At 41.9% G+C, this 14,259-nt stretch overlaps 1 protein-coding gene across 2 annotated transcripts in view; it reads right to left on the reverse strand.

Moving 5' to 3' along the window:
• The window catches only part of RPA1 (replication protein A1), a 56,401-nt gene that overhangs the window by 19,699 nt on the left and 22,443 nt on the right, over nucleotides 1–14,259 (reverse strand). For both annotated transcript variants that reach the window (XM_021006979.2, XM_021006980.2), the window contains exons 6-13: nucleotides 10,923–11,018; nucleotides 8,368–8,497; nucleotides 6,708–6,810; nucleotides 5,068–5,136; nucleotides 4,731–4,923; nucleotides 4,389–4,528; nucleotides 3,865–4,013; nucleotides 152–284 (exon numbers count right to left, since the gene is read on the reverse strand). In XM_021006979.2, coding sequence (XP_020862638.1) covers nucleotides 152–284; nucleotides 3,865–4,013; nucleotides 4,389–4,528; nucleotides 4,731–4,923; nucleotides 5,068–5,136; nucleotides 6,708–6,810; nucleotides 8,368–8,497; nucleotides 10,923–11,018 — 1,013 coding nt within the window. The remainder of the gene's footprint in view (nucleotides 1–151; nucleotides 285–3,864; nucleotides 4,014–4,388; nucleotides 4,529–4,730; nucleotides 4,924–5,067; nucleotides 5,137–6,707; nucleotides 6,811–8,367; nucleotides 8,498–10,922; nucleotides 11,019–14,259) is intronic.

Raw genomic sequence — 14,259 nt, forward strand, 5'->3', positions numbered from 1 at the left:
TCCCCGGATTCTGAAGTTAAAATAAAGAAAAGGGAGAGGAGAGGGGAGGAGAGGAGAAAGGAGGAGAAGGGAGGGGAGGGGAGGAGTGCTTGAATCTTCTAGTGCCGATGCCTGCTGCTCGCTTTTAGGACTGACGGCGCAGTAGGCTTACCTTGTCACCTTGTCCCAGGTTCTCAGACTTAACGTCATACAAAGTTTTCCAGTTGGCATTACTCCCTCCCGTTCCTCCACCCCTGGCATCAGAGATCGAAACAGCTTCTAAGGCCTGTCCTTCTGAGTCAAACCTGAAGAACCAAGAAAACTAGAATAAAGAAGCAGCCCTGAAAGTGAAAGCAATGCCAGCTTTTCCAAAACCTGATTCTTCCCTGAGGCCAGATACTGGATCTTTATTCTCCCTCCCCACAGATTTTTATAAGCAACAGACATTTGTGAATACAATCACTCAAACCACTTTTTTTGGGGGAAAAAGTTAGGTCCATTTTGATTGTATTTTGAAAGCTATCAACAGCAGTGGTAAATGACCTCAACACTCTTATCTCAATCGTTTTGATGCCACCCGGTGGTCAAGGAACACACTGCAAAGTGCTAAGTATCACTGAACCACTTCCCATGTATCCATCAACACTAGTTTAGGGGTCTAAGCCCTAAAAACAATAATACTCCAAAAAGGCAAAAAACTTTCAAATAAAGCAAAAAAAAATTTGAAGCTCTGGTAATAACAAATAATGACTCCCACTTAGATAAGCCCTTTAAGGCTTATAAAGTCCTTTCCTTAATACTAGCCTCCAGGGGCAACCAGGTGGCATAGTGGATAGAGTACCAGCTCTGGATTCAGGAGGATCTGAGTTCAAATCCGGCCTCAGACACATAACACTTCCTACCTGTGTGACTCTGGGCAAGTCACTTAACCCCAATTGCTTCACTAAAAAAAAAAAAATACTAGCCTCCACTGGGCTACTGATAGCCAGTTGACAAAGAAACAGCACCACCACTACCATGAATACTTCACGTGACAAAAATCCTTTTACATCAAGATTTTTTTTTAAAAGATGAGATGGAGAGTCATAATATTAGATAATTCCCAAATCGTTTACATTAAATTTTAAAATGAATTATACCCTTCCTTCCCATCACAGATTTAGCTGTTTTCTTAATGAGGCCTTTACCTTATTATAAAAATTAGTTTGTGTTCCCTAAGCTAAGTTCCTGAGAGGTGCTTAACCCCTCAGGACCTGCTACCCCACCTTCTGACAGAGGGCTGATGGACCCAAGGTGGAGAATGAGGCATGTCTGGACGTGGCTTACCTATGCCTCTTGTTCCCTAAATTCCAATCTGAATTGATACAAAAGAGACAGAAGCATTGCTTCAAGGAACCTGTCAAGGAAATGTCAACCTGAGATTAAAAATATGCTACAAATAATCGAGGAAGTGGATAATTGAGAGTTGACCCTCCCCAAAATTGCCCACTTACAGGAGGCTACCTTGGAGGCTGGCTGCCAGGCTGAGCTGCAGATAAATGCCTTCTTGTTCTATCAGGTAAGCTGCGAAATCCCTCACACAGGAGCATCAGTCCATAAATCTGTCTCAGCACCACCAGCAATACTAGTTTACTGTCTCAAAAGCTCCAAGGAGACATTTCCCACTATAGACAGCTCATCAGGAGTCAGCAGAGCAAGGAGAGAACAGCCCCTCTTACAATAAAAACTCCACGTTGTTCGAGCTGAGAACTAATATTCCTCCACTCCAGCCTAGACATTCAACTTCAGGCAACAGCAGAGTGTGTACAAAAGGGTCTCTAGCCAACCCCAAGAATCAATTTAATTCTAGGGGCTTTTTCTATGGACTCGGATCAAGCCCCTCATAAAATTAAGAGAAAACAATTTAGTGTGGCCATGCCAATTAGACTTGGTTCATGAGTTCCTAAAAATGAACTCACAGCCTATTGATATTCACTAGCCTAAGATGGAATATTAAGTATAAAGTGGGTGGTAAACTCTTTGTTAAGAAGTTAGGCATAAAGCTTGTTTCAAAAGCATGAAAATTTATGTACGAATGAATAAGGATTCTTAGCTTCATTTATAATCCCCGTTTTCTGGCCATTGTATATGTCAATGTTAACATCTGTGGATGATTTCCTAGTTTATAATAAAACATTTTCTTTAAATAAGCCTTGCCTAGGGGGGAAGGAGAGGTAGGCTGGAGAGCCCCTATCTCAGAATCACGCTCACCTGAGGGAGGGATGCTTAACCCCTCAGAACCTGCTACCCCACCAGAGGGCTGATTGTAGAATGAGGTATGTCTGTATGTGGCTTAACTATGCCTCTCGTTACAAGAACTATGTTTCTCTTCTTGCATTGAGGGACTTGGGAAGAGAGGAGCTACTGATAGGACTATCCAAAAAAGGAAAAGAAAAGGGGGTCACTGAAGCATTTTTTAAAATACAGAAGAGACCTGAAGTTCAGAAGGACACATAGCCAAGAAAGGACAGCCTTTCAAAGGAACGTGTAAACAACAAGCCTTATGCAACAGTCACATTTTCACATAAAAATTTTTTCTTACAGTTCCCCTTCCTATATCAAAATGTTCTTTTTTTTTGGTGGGGGGGGTGGAACATTCATCAAATTCTGAATTTTTTAAAAAATCATGTAAAAAGGTTATCTAAACCACACTCTTCATTTTATATTGGGGGGAACCCCTAAGGCTCATCAACAGAAAGTGACTTGTCTAAGGTCACACAGGTGGTTGGCACAGCAGTGTGGCATAGCAGACAATGGGCTGAACTCCAAGTCAGTAAAGGGCTGAGCTCAGAACCAGCCTCAAATACTTCCTGGGGGCCATGGGAGCACAGCCAATTTCCCTGCTTCTTTAACCCAGGTCAATCTGTCTGTTAAAAAAGAAAAGGTGGGGAAAGGGGGGCGGCGGCGATGAGAACAATACCTGCCTCCCATAGCTGCCTACAGGCTCAACCAAGACATATGAAAAAACCAAGCTCCACACATCTCAGAAGGCCACACAAGTGTCAGCCATCATCCTGGCGGCAGAACCATTCCCTCTACCTCTCTACTGGTGCTCCACAGTAAAGACTTAGAACCCACGAGATCTTATCTATGATCAGTGAAATGCTTTTTTATTTAAACCCTATGGAACAATCTGGAAGTCATGCACTTCTCTCCAACTACAGCCACATAATTTAAGCTAAGGCTAGTTAAAATGCTTTCTTTAACCAAACCAATTCTCACAAATCATGTTCAACTGAAGTGGTGTTCTCTTAATGCAGAATTCTAACTTTCTGAAAAAGAAGATATATTGTAGAGACCTTAGCAGACTTTCCTCCCCAGAGTGCCTTGGGAACGTCAATGGCCTGCTGACAAAGGCCTATTGTTCTCACAGCACTTTATCAACGGAGTCCAATGAAAAAACCGAAGAAGATGTACTCCAACACCAAATATTTCAAGAAGTCAGAAAGCACTCCCCCCTCCCCCACACCAACGAAAATCTTAAGAGACCCATAACACGGATCAAATCTCAGGAAGAAAAATGTTCTCTCCACTAAAGCTCCTCAAAGCAGAATTGCTAAAGTCTAACTGTGCCTGCTTTGGAAGGATCTGGGTCAGCTGGCAATGCTTTCACTTTAATTGCCTCCCTCCGTCTCTTTAAGGTTTGTCATGGGATTACAGGTTTGTCAGTTTAAGAAGCTGAAAGTCATCCTCTCAGAAGGCATAATGCCTCCCAGAAATAGAGAAACAAGCCCCCCCTGCCTAGCCGACAGGTCACAAGCCTGATACAAGAACCACAAGGAGAACCCAGTTCCCTACCAGGAGAAGAATAAGGGGCCCTTTTTGTTTATCCCCACAAAAACCTACCATCCACGGAGCTTAAAGGCTTCTGGAATATCAGGGTTCACAAGGATTGTGCTTGAAGATAGCACAGAGAGGCTCCGCCCACCAAAATCAGAGACTCGGGCTCCTTTGATAGCCAGCACAGGCTGCCGAGAACCATCGAATCTGTCGGCCTGCAACCAACAAAGTCACACACACAGTTAGTAGGGCTCCAGGGGGCACACTCAATACTTACACAAAAAGCCTTATTGCCCAGCCACACCTCAAGTGCTTTATGCACATTTCTCAGGCCACATGTAAGAACACCTGCTATGCCGAGACTCTCTGAGCATCATTAGAGGCTCAGGATCCCCCCAGGAACCACAAGGCAAAGCTTTAAAGAGCAATACATCTTCACAGAAAAGGATCAAACTGAGGATTTCTGATTCCTAAGACAATTCCCCCTTCTACACACAGACCCCAACGTCTACAAACCAAGAGCTTCGGGGACTTTTTTTTAATCACGTCCCATGTGATGCCTCGGTTGAGGCTCCTGAGCAGTGACTTACATCTTCTCCCCACAGAGTTGTTGTCACCGCCTTCCCTGACGTGTCCATCAAATGGATGTTCCTCTTCGAAACTTCTCTGTTGGAAGACTTCACGATGACTTTGCTGGCATCTTCATAGCTCTTACAGACTCCAATTATGTCTGAAATGGAGGCACAGTATTTGAGTGAGGGATGCTTACAGATCCCAGCTGGAAAATCTCATTCCCAAAGATGAAATCTACAGGACCTCAGCCTTGCATCCCCCTGCCTCCCTCACCCATTTTCAAAATTAAGCCAGTGACTGCCCAGTATCACAGCTTTTTTCTTTCTTTCTTTTTTTTTTTTTAAATCACATTCGCTTACCTACAAGTGAGTCTTTAGCCTTGCTCTCCAGGTCACCAATCACCGTGAAGTCGAACTGAACTGTAGGTAAGTGATGAGCATCTTCACAAAGCACAACAGAGGTCTCATTATTGAAGGTCATTTCGTAGTCATTCTTAACAGCCGTAAACTGCTTATTAGCAATCTTCAGGGTGCCTTTGGAGAAGTAATACACCTACAAAGAGATGTCAGGCCACAAGATCTCAAACCAGGGGTGTGGATAACTTGAACAATCATCAAGATTCCTATCTCCACCATTCAACTAATTTCTAGGTGAATGAGCAACTGTGACTCAATGCTTCTAGTTCCAAGACTATACCTTATTCACATCAATGAGGGGAAAGAACTTGTCTACTTGATCATTGAAAGCAGTAGCTCTGATCTCACCCTGCAAGAAAACATGAGAAGCAGTTAGTTCTATGCAGAGTCTTGACAGACCAATTGTCACAACAGCCATGGAATTCACTAGCAAGCTTGCAACAGGCAGCCAGGAAATACCCAAATGTATATAAAGTCAGTTCCAAGTAGCATAAAACTCCCTAACAATTACAGCTGTGGAAAAACGCAATGGGCAGTCCTAGAAGGTTATCCCCTCCGTCCAGAACTCTCCAAGTAAAAGGTGTCCAGAACTACTGATCGGTGTTTACAGAAATATGTTTTTAGATAGTGATAGACTAGTTGGATCACAAGGTGCTTCTAATATTGACATTCTGGGATCCTGCCCAATTTACAGTTTTTCAGTTATTCAACTACTTGATTCCATCTCCAAGCCTTACTAATTTTGGGTTAGGAACAACAAAGAATAAAACTCAGCTAAGTTTCATATTTCAACACACAAAAAAGAAACTGAGTTCTGAGCAGAAATAATTCAAACTGGCCCAATGTTCTCCATCCTTTGCTTCCATGTAAAACTATTAGGAAATTAGAGAATCACCAGTTTTGCTGCAAATAAAGCTTATTTACTTCTTGAATTAGGTATTGTGTAATATCTGCCAAACGTGTCATGACAACTCATTCTTAAATACATGACAACTAAAACGCCAGATCAATAAACTGACTTTCAAAGTTGCTAATACCTTAGTTTTTACTTTCACTGTCAGTTAAAATGCTGCTGCTAAGTCAAAAATGGAAATAAACGGCTGAAACGTCCCATGAAGATAAGATTGGAATCATAAAAATTCAGAGCTGAAAAGGACCTAAGCATTATCTATTCCACTCCCCTCAATTATTGCCTCAAAGAGCGAGGGGGAGAGCCTCAGGTATACACATGCTGTGAGCTCTGAGAGTGGGAGGTGACACTGCTTAATGATTGCTACATAGTCCCTACATGGTTCTGGTACAGCCAGGATTAGAACGCAGATCTCTGGACTCCTAGGCCAAAAAGAGCCATTGTTAGCTTGTCACAAGACCCAAGTTCTGGTCCTGTCTCTGAAAGGAGTCTTTGCTCCTGCCCCAAACTAGTCTAGAATTTCTTCTCACTCCACCAACACACTCAATCATTTTGTTTGGATAAACTATATGAGAGGCCATAGGCAGAAGCCACCCCCCTGAAGTCCTTTAACAAGATGGCTGTCTCGGGGACCAAGAGACCCTGTGTGCAGCCCCAAGCCCTGCAGCACTCCATTGATCTTACTAAGCAGATACCAGCATCCCAGCACTGCCACTTGGCTTGCCAAGAGCCAGACAATGCTTCTTGCTCCTTCTGCCCAAGGGACCATTCATGCATTCAGAAGTCTAGCTCCAACAACTCTAAATGCTCTCATTTAAGACTAAGATACAAAGTCTTATTTATGACTCCCAACCCCAGATAGTACCAGTACACCACAGTCTGAGTCAAAAGAACTATCGTGTTTCCTTTTGCCTATTCTGGCTTTCTACTGGACAGACAGGCAGAGAGATGAGTTCTCCGTTGTTCAAGGAGTCAACTGCTCCTGTTTCCCCAAGTGACAGACAACTTACACTTTCATCAACCATTTCTATAGAGAAAAGCTTTCCTTCCCCTCGAGAGTTGCTCCAGGTGCGGATCTGACTTTTATTAGTAACACGAGCACAAATAGTCCACCTGGGAAACAAATAAATATCAAATGGTCAGAGAACACTACTCAAAGAAAACATGCTATCTCCCCCACAACCCCACAATGGCCTCCCTGCCCCAGGCCATCGCTGCCCATTGGACAAGCATTTTGATCAAAAGAGAATATATAAGGCTGTCAGTTTACAGAAAAAGCAAAAGACAAAATAGACAAGATGATAAAATGTTAACTTATGCTCTCAAAGAAGCGATATATAATCCATCTTCCTCTCCAAAAATAAACTAAGGCAGCAACAGATTCTTAATGAAAGCCCCTAAAGCTAAAACACCCAGTGCCCATCAGTAAACACTTGTAGTTTATCAACTCTTTTTAGTTCTGTGAACTGTTACAAATGATGTCAAATTCATGTCCTGCTTCCAATGCATGGAAAAGTAAACACAAAGTTATGGTCTATGGAATCAGTCACACACATAACAATATGCCCAAAAGATCTCATGAGGATAGATCCAATTTTTAGATTTGGTTCTGCTCTTCTAAAGAGGATCTGGATGATGATGATGATGCTAAAATGTATATCGTGCTTTAAAGTTCACAAAGCACTTTACAAACATCTCATGTTATCTTGAGTGAAGAAGCTAAGTTGCAAAGAAGGCCTCTTACAATCCCTCATACACTTTCCTACCTCAAAGAGAGCTGTAAAAATAAAGTATTATCCACAAAACGGCCTTGAGAAGAAAGGTATTCTTTTTAAATTGCCCGGGTTAATCTGATTTAACAGATTAATCTAGATTAACAAGACTGCACTGCAGTCGGCAACATGCAGACAATTTTAACCAAGATCATCATCATTATCTGTTTTCAGAATGACAATCTCCTGCTGATGACGGGTATCCAGAAGCACAGCACTGTCAGTGGACACCAGTGTTCACTGCTGGTGCTGTATTGGTCTGAGGATAGGCTGTGCTTTCCAACCTTTACAGCTTACATCAAATCCAAATTTATTCATAATCAGATTTAGGTTTCCAGTGTGTAACACAAAATGATATTTTTTTCCCTTTCAAAGAGATTTCATTTAGGAATAGGGCATATATAGGGAGAGGGAGTTAAATAGGGAAGGGGCTTAAATTTTAGACCAATATGCTATTCTTTCAATTACAAGATGGTTTTTTTTAAAAGAATTAGTATTTAGGGGCAGCTAGGTGGCACAGTGGATAGAACACCGGCCCTGAAATCAGGAGGACCTGAGTTCAAATCCAGCCTCAGACCAAACACTTGACACTTACTAGCTGTGTGACCCTGGGCAAGTCACTTAACCCCAATTGCCAAAAATAAAAAAAATTAAAAAAAATAAAGAATTAGTATTTTTCAGTATAATAATCTCCATCATTTGTTTGCTTTTTGAAGTTTACACATCTTTTTTACAATCTTAGTGGCTTGGGGGATTTTTTTAAAAAGCTGACACAGATTATTCAAAAGATAACAAAATCTCAACAAACATCTGGTATCCCTACAGTTGGCGCACAAGTCAGAAACCATTTTTAATGATAAGGAAGGACATCTTGAACTTGGCAGGTCTCACAACTCACTTGGACTGGTATGGGTTGAGGCTGGCGATGGGCACGACTTTCAACTGGGATCCTCCGGGAGTGCTCAGATTAGTGCTTCCAACTTTACCAAATGTCTTTGAAACACCGTAGCTCTTAGTTGCCGTGGAACCTTTAAAATATACACAAACACTTGTATTTCACTTGTATAACATTTGTATTTATGGCCAGCTCCATGAGGAGAATTATATAAAACAATAGGAAATATATTCAGGCTACTTCTCATTTCTATCCATACAATAATGGCTGAGAGTTGCAGTGGGAGGCTTGGAAACGTAGTCTCCAGGAAAAGTACACAGTAGGGTCTGGAGAAGTAGCGTCATTAGGCTCTAATCCTTTCCAGTCCTATTCCTGAAACTTGATTTGGGAGTACGGGCCACAAGTAAGATCACAGAGAAGCAAATCCAACCTTTGTTTAATGAACACAACAGAATATTGGGGCAAAACAACAAGCAAAAGAAAAGGGTGCTTGTGGACCTGGGGAGACAGGGGCTGTCACTCAGATAAATGAGTAACTATCTGGCTACGTTGTCATTTTGTCACAAGAAAAATTCTAGGATCTTGTTGTCCTACAGATGCTAAGGAAGACTATGGCATCAAGTCAGTGGTGAGAACCAACCCTTGGGCACAGGACCCCTGGCTGAAGGACAGCTCTGACTCCGCCCAGCCTAGACCACATTCTATGCTCCCTGGAGAGAACACGGTGGTAATTAATGTTCCTTAGCAGCTCAGTCTCTTCTCTCACATATATTCAGTTTCTGTAAAGACTAGAGCTATAAATTAACAAAATATTCTCAGAAAAGAGGTTGGTTAAAAAAAAAAAAAGGAACCCTGTCCCTTGCTAAGCAAGTATCTATTGAGGGCTCGACACTGACCTGGATATTTGAGGTACAGAGTAAGGAAAGGACATGGAGCCTGACCTCAAAGAGTTTTTATTCTACCAGGATGGCTAAGTGTGGTACCAACAGCAGTAATTCTCAACAAGGCAAGCCCGTAACAGCCTCTTCGGGGAACATCTGCAGCCAGTTTGGCTTCTCCAAACACAAACCACACGTCCAGGCCTTCTCATTCTACTACCTAGCTAACGCAGGGTTAGGGTGCAGGTATTAATTTTAAGATTAACTGAAGACAGTCATGGGCATAAGTAGATTGCTGTATGTGACCAATGATAATGACCTGAACACAAGAAAAGGTATAAAAGGCATTTTATTGTGTACGTGTATGATGGGAACAAGAAATGGGCTGGTCACATATCAAGAATGAGAGGTAACAGATGGACAGCACAAGAGAGATACTGTCCCCAGAGACACCGAAAGAACAAGAAAACAGTATCAAGTTGGTTAAATACTTTACAGAAGACTGCAGGGAACACGGACAAGAATAACACAGGATGAGAAGCTATGAAGGGGTTAAGATGTGTCAGTGAAATGTGTCAGTGAAACACACTGATGAAATCTTCTATCCAAAGTATCAAAGATATTGGGAAGGTATGTCTGAGGGAAAAGCATGTGAAACAGTCTAAGTAAAATGGAAATGACTTCTGGCCCATCCTTGTTTTGACGCCCCCTGACACTGCAACCGTTCAGCAACACAAATATTTGGGAGTTGACTCTACAGTCAGACAATAATCACACAAGTAATGAGGAAAATGCAAAAGTGGTAAGAGGAGTTAACCAGTTAAAGTCCTGGAAGCTGACTTTGCAGGAGGGTAGGAACAGAGTTCCACAGAAGCATTCTGATCACCAAATGCACCTAATGTCAATGGCAATGTGTCATGCATATCCTGAAAATGTCAAGGTTTTAATTTTGCTCCTCTCAGAACACTGGCATTGAAAAACAGAAAACAACAATTCTTAAGAAAGATGTGGGGGTAGAGGCAGTGGAGACACAGTGATGAGAAAAAAAGTTACACCTAAAAATAGACCCAACCAAATTCTACAAATCACGGACTCTAATTTGGAGGTTCCTCAAGTAAAGGCCAAAAAAAAGCAAACAAAATAATTTGATTAAAGTCTCCCTGGATCTTCTATAGAGAAAATCAGAAGAAGAAAATATTGTTTTTCAATGAAAACTGAAAAATAGAGACTCTCTGACCAATATAAATGATATGGTTCTTCAAGCAAAAGATTAAAAACCCAAGAGAGACTAAAATGGAAAACAGAGAGAGAAACTAAATTTAATGAAACAGATGGTGGAGAACGAGCTAAAAGATAAGAATTTTAAAAGGTATGCAAATGAACAGAAAAGTAAGAGGATATAAAACCCAAGAATGTGTGAGAAACTCTAAGGTTTGTAAGGTCTGAACTACTAAGGGTACTATACATTAGTACACAGATATAACCAATACATCACTCGAAGGTCCTGATTGTTAACTTTTCTTTCTAGCGTGTACTTTACAATAAGAATTTGAATTACTTTTAAATCTTCCAAGGAAAGTGTTCTTTAGCCTCCTTTCACCCCAGACTCAATAGCAAGCACCCTGCAAAGGCTTCATGGTCACAAGGCACATCTAAAGCTCAGCCAGGGGCAGGACTCACCCAGTCCTGAACTCCCATTCTGCTGCTGGGGCCTGGGGGCTACTGCATTAGCTGCTGGCCCTGGAGCTGCTGCTGCTTGCTGCTGCTGCCCTTGTCCTAAGGATGGAAAAGGAAAAGGTAATTCAGTGCAGACAACTGGAGTTAAAAGTTACTTAAATCATCTTGAGTAAGTGAGAAATTTAAAAAGTCTTGGTTTCACAAAAGATGTTTCTGGGCCTGAAATCACACTGGGACATTCAAATGTGTGCAATGAATTTGCCAAGGCGGAAGGGGGTGGATGGAGATGCAACTTTAATACAAAAAGAAGCAGGATTGTCTCCATTGACCTTTCACCTTCTCACAATTGACAGCTGTCAGTTTTAATAAGGTTCTTCCCTAAAGCCTACTCCTTTCTCCTGCATGAACCTGCAGTAAAGTCACTGGGCTGAATCTGTGACATTACTGCTATTTCCATAGCAACAAATCGATGTCATCAACAGAAGTGCGTGCTCACTGCAGGTTTTCTGGGTGGTAGGAGAGAAACCTGAAAGCATCTCAATTGTCTCTGAAGTGCTCCAACTTCAAAGGGAATGGTTCCATTCAGGAAGGCTTCTCTCTCTCCCTTTCCCCCAAACAAAGCAACCTTATTTTGCAACAGACAGTTGATGGAAAATAAGAACTGAAAGAGTCGTCAGTAACCATGAAGTACAAGCGAACTGTCTCAGCAGGGAGAGCCGAGGACGGGGTTCAGAAGCAGGGGTGTCAAGGAAATAGCAAGATTACAAGGAGCAGGAGGTTAAAGGAATAAGGCTCTCAAAAAGAAAATAAGAAATTACTTTCTAACAATATAAAGGTACTTACTTCTCCTTCATCACTTAGACTAATTTTTATAAAGTAGAAAGTCAAAAGTAGAAAAACAGAATTTAAATAATCATTTTAAAAGTAACAATTTGATTTGGGGAATTTAACTGTGATTGAGCATTAAATATGGCAGTTAATCTAATCTAGCTTTTTTCAAGTCAAAAGCACAGTGAGGCTCAGAGCACTCCTTAGGGTACTATGGCAACTGCAATATGGAATGATGCTGGGGAAATGCTTGCTTTCTGCAGTAGGGCTCCCCGGGCTTGGGCCCCTTCCCCATCACTGGCTGCTCCAACTGGGGAAGTAAGGTCTTGATCCCATTTTCTGGGACTAGGTGGCACAGTAGATAGAGTTCCTAAACTGGAATCAGGGACAATCTAAGTTCCAATCTGGCCTCAGACATTTACTAGACGTGTGACCCTGGGCAAGTCACTTCACCCTGTTTGCCTCAGTTTCCTCATTTGTCAAATGAGCTGGAGAAGGAAATGGCGAACCACTCCAGGATCTTTGCCAAGAAAACTCCAAATGGGGTCACAAAGAGTAGGACACAACTGTAACGACTCAACAACACTCCAAAGAGAGACGTCACACACCAAGGCTCTCCCACCCTCCTCTGTTGCCACAGTCAATCAAGAGCAGGCTTGGGGGGCAGCTGGTGGTGCAGTGGATAGAGCTCTGGCCTCAGGAGTCAGAAGGACCTGCATTCAAATCCAGCCTCAGACACTTGACATTTATTAGCAATGTGAGCCTGGGCAAGTCACTTCACCCGGACTGCCTCACCAAAAAGCAAAAAAAAAAAAAAAAAGAGTAGGCCATCAAGATGAAATAATGGAAGAAAAAATGGACGAGGTTAAAAACAATGATCCTCGCCCCTAGCTGTTCTATTGCTGCTTTGTTTTGGGGGGAAAGGATGGTGCAGAACTGTGACTTCACTGGGTTGGGGAACCCCCTCTACCAAGGCAGATCACCAGCTCTTTGTCAGAGTTGACTGAGGCACAGGGAGGTTAAGAGCAGCACAACCGCCACAGATGTGTCAGAAGTAAGACCTGAGCCCAGGTCTTCCCCGATTCCAAGGACAGCACTCTATCTACCACATCCTTCAAGTTATTTCTCCCTCATTCTTAATGTTTACCCACTTGAGGGTCAACATACCCCACACTACATGGTCTTAGCCAAAGTAATTTCACAATAACGTATCTAACACATCATAACCAAACCCATTTTCACGTCACTTTACAGTGAAGAGTTCTTTCAGCAGACTATTTATATAACATTGCTCCCACAAACACCCAATGTCCCTACAAAATTGCTTTCAATGTTTCTGTAAAACTAGCCAATCACACATACAAGATGTGCAAACTAGACACTTACTTATATACTTAATTATATAATATTTTATACTGATCATCTTAACACTGTCTGTGTTTCCCTGTGTTTCCTTTCCTCCTCCCAGAAAACCATCCCTCATAATAAGGAATAAAAAAAGAAAAAATTCAGCAAAACTAACCGATTTATCAAAAAAAAACCAAAACCAAAAACCCAAAAACCCTGACACTGTATGCAGCATTACCTACCCACAGTTGTCCACCTCTGCAAAGCAGTAGGGTAGTCTCTTCTCCCATCTCTTCTTTGGGTCCATGCTGTGTCATAATTTCAGTTTTCCACGTATGTCTGTTGTTTTTCTGTTGCTGATCTGTCCACTTACATTGCTGGAGTCATTGTGTGCAACTGTTTTCATGCTTCTCTACATCCATCATAATTACTGTTTCTTACAACCTGGTAATACTGCATTATATTCATGTCCCCCAACTTGCAAAGCCAATCTCCAAAACGATGTTATTAAGAATGGCAATCTCATATTTAAAGATTCCGTTCATTCTTCTGCGCATCTCAACTCTACAAAGGTATTTGTAAAGCATGCTTGCATTTCTGTGATGGCATATCATGAAAAAACATCTATAACATGACGCAGTTCATAAGATATACCAAGTGAAAAATTTTTTTGGAAAAACATCTCATTTAAAAACTCTGGTGTCACACAATATGTTCACCTCTCTTGTGAACCGAGTGGAAATCCCTTGTCAGATGCAATCTTAATTTCCAGATTCTCTCAGGTAATAAACTAAATTGGCTAAACTGGTTTAGAAAACCAAAGCAGACCTATAGATACTCTGGCATTAAAGCATGCTCTCCCTGAGTCAAGCAATTTAAACACACACACACACACACACACACACACACACACACACACACACACAAGCTAGACTAGTGTTCCCCTAAAAAATGACCATCATAGTCTCAGCAACACGCCACATCCTTTTGGTCCTAGGGTCATACCTAGAAGCACCAATCATGACACTAGAAGGAGCCCTTCAAAATCACCTTGTACAAACCCCTCATTTCAGAGGGGGAAATTTCAGGGATGGAGACGTCACCTGCCCAAGATCATCGAGCGATGGCCAAACTGAGATACCATCACATCTCGCAGCCTGGTGCT

The sequence above is a fragment of the Phascolarctos cinereus genome, unplaced genomic scaffold, assembly GCF_003287225.1.
Source record: "Phascolarctos cinereus isolate Bilbo 61053 unplaced genomic scaffold, phaCin_HiC Scaffold_5;HRSCAF=322, whole genome shotgun sequence".
Lineage (NCBI taxonomy): Eukaryota > Metazoa > Chordata > Mammalia > Diprotodontia > Phascolarctidae > Phascolarctos > Phascolarctos cinereus.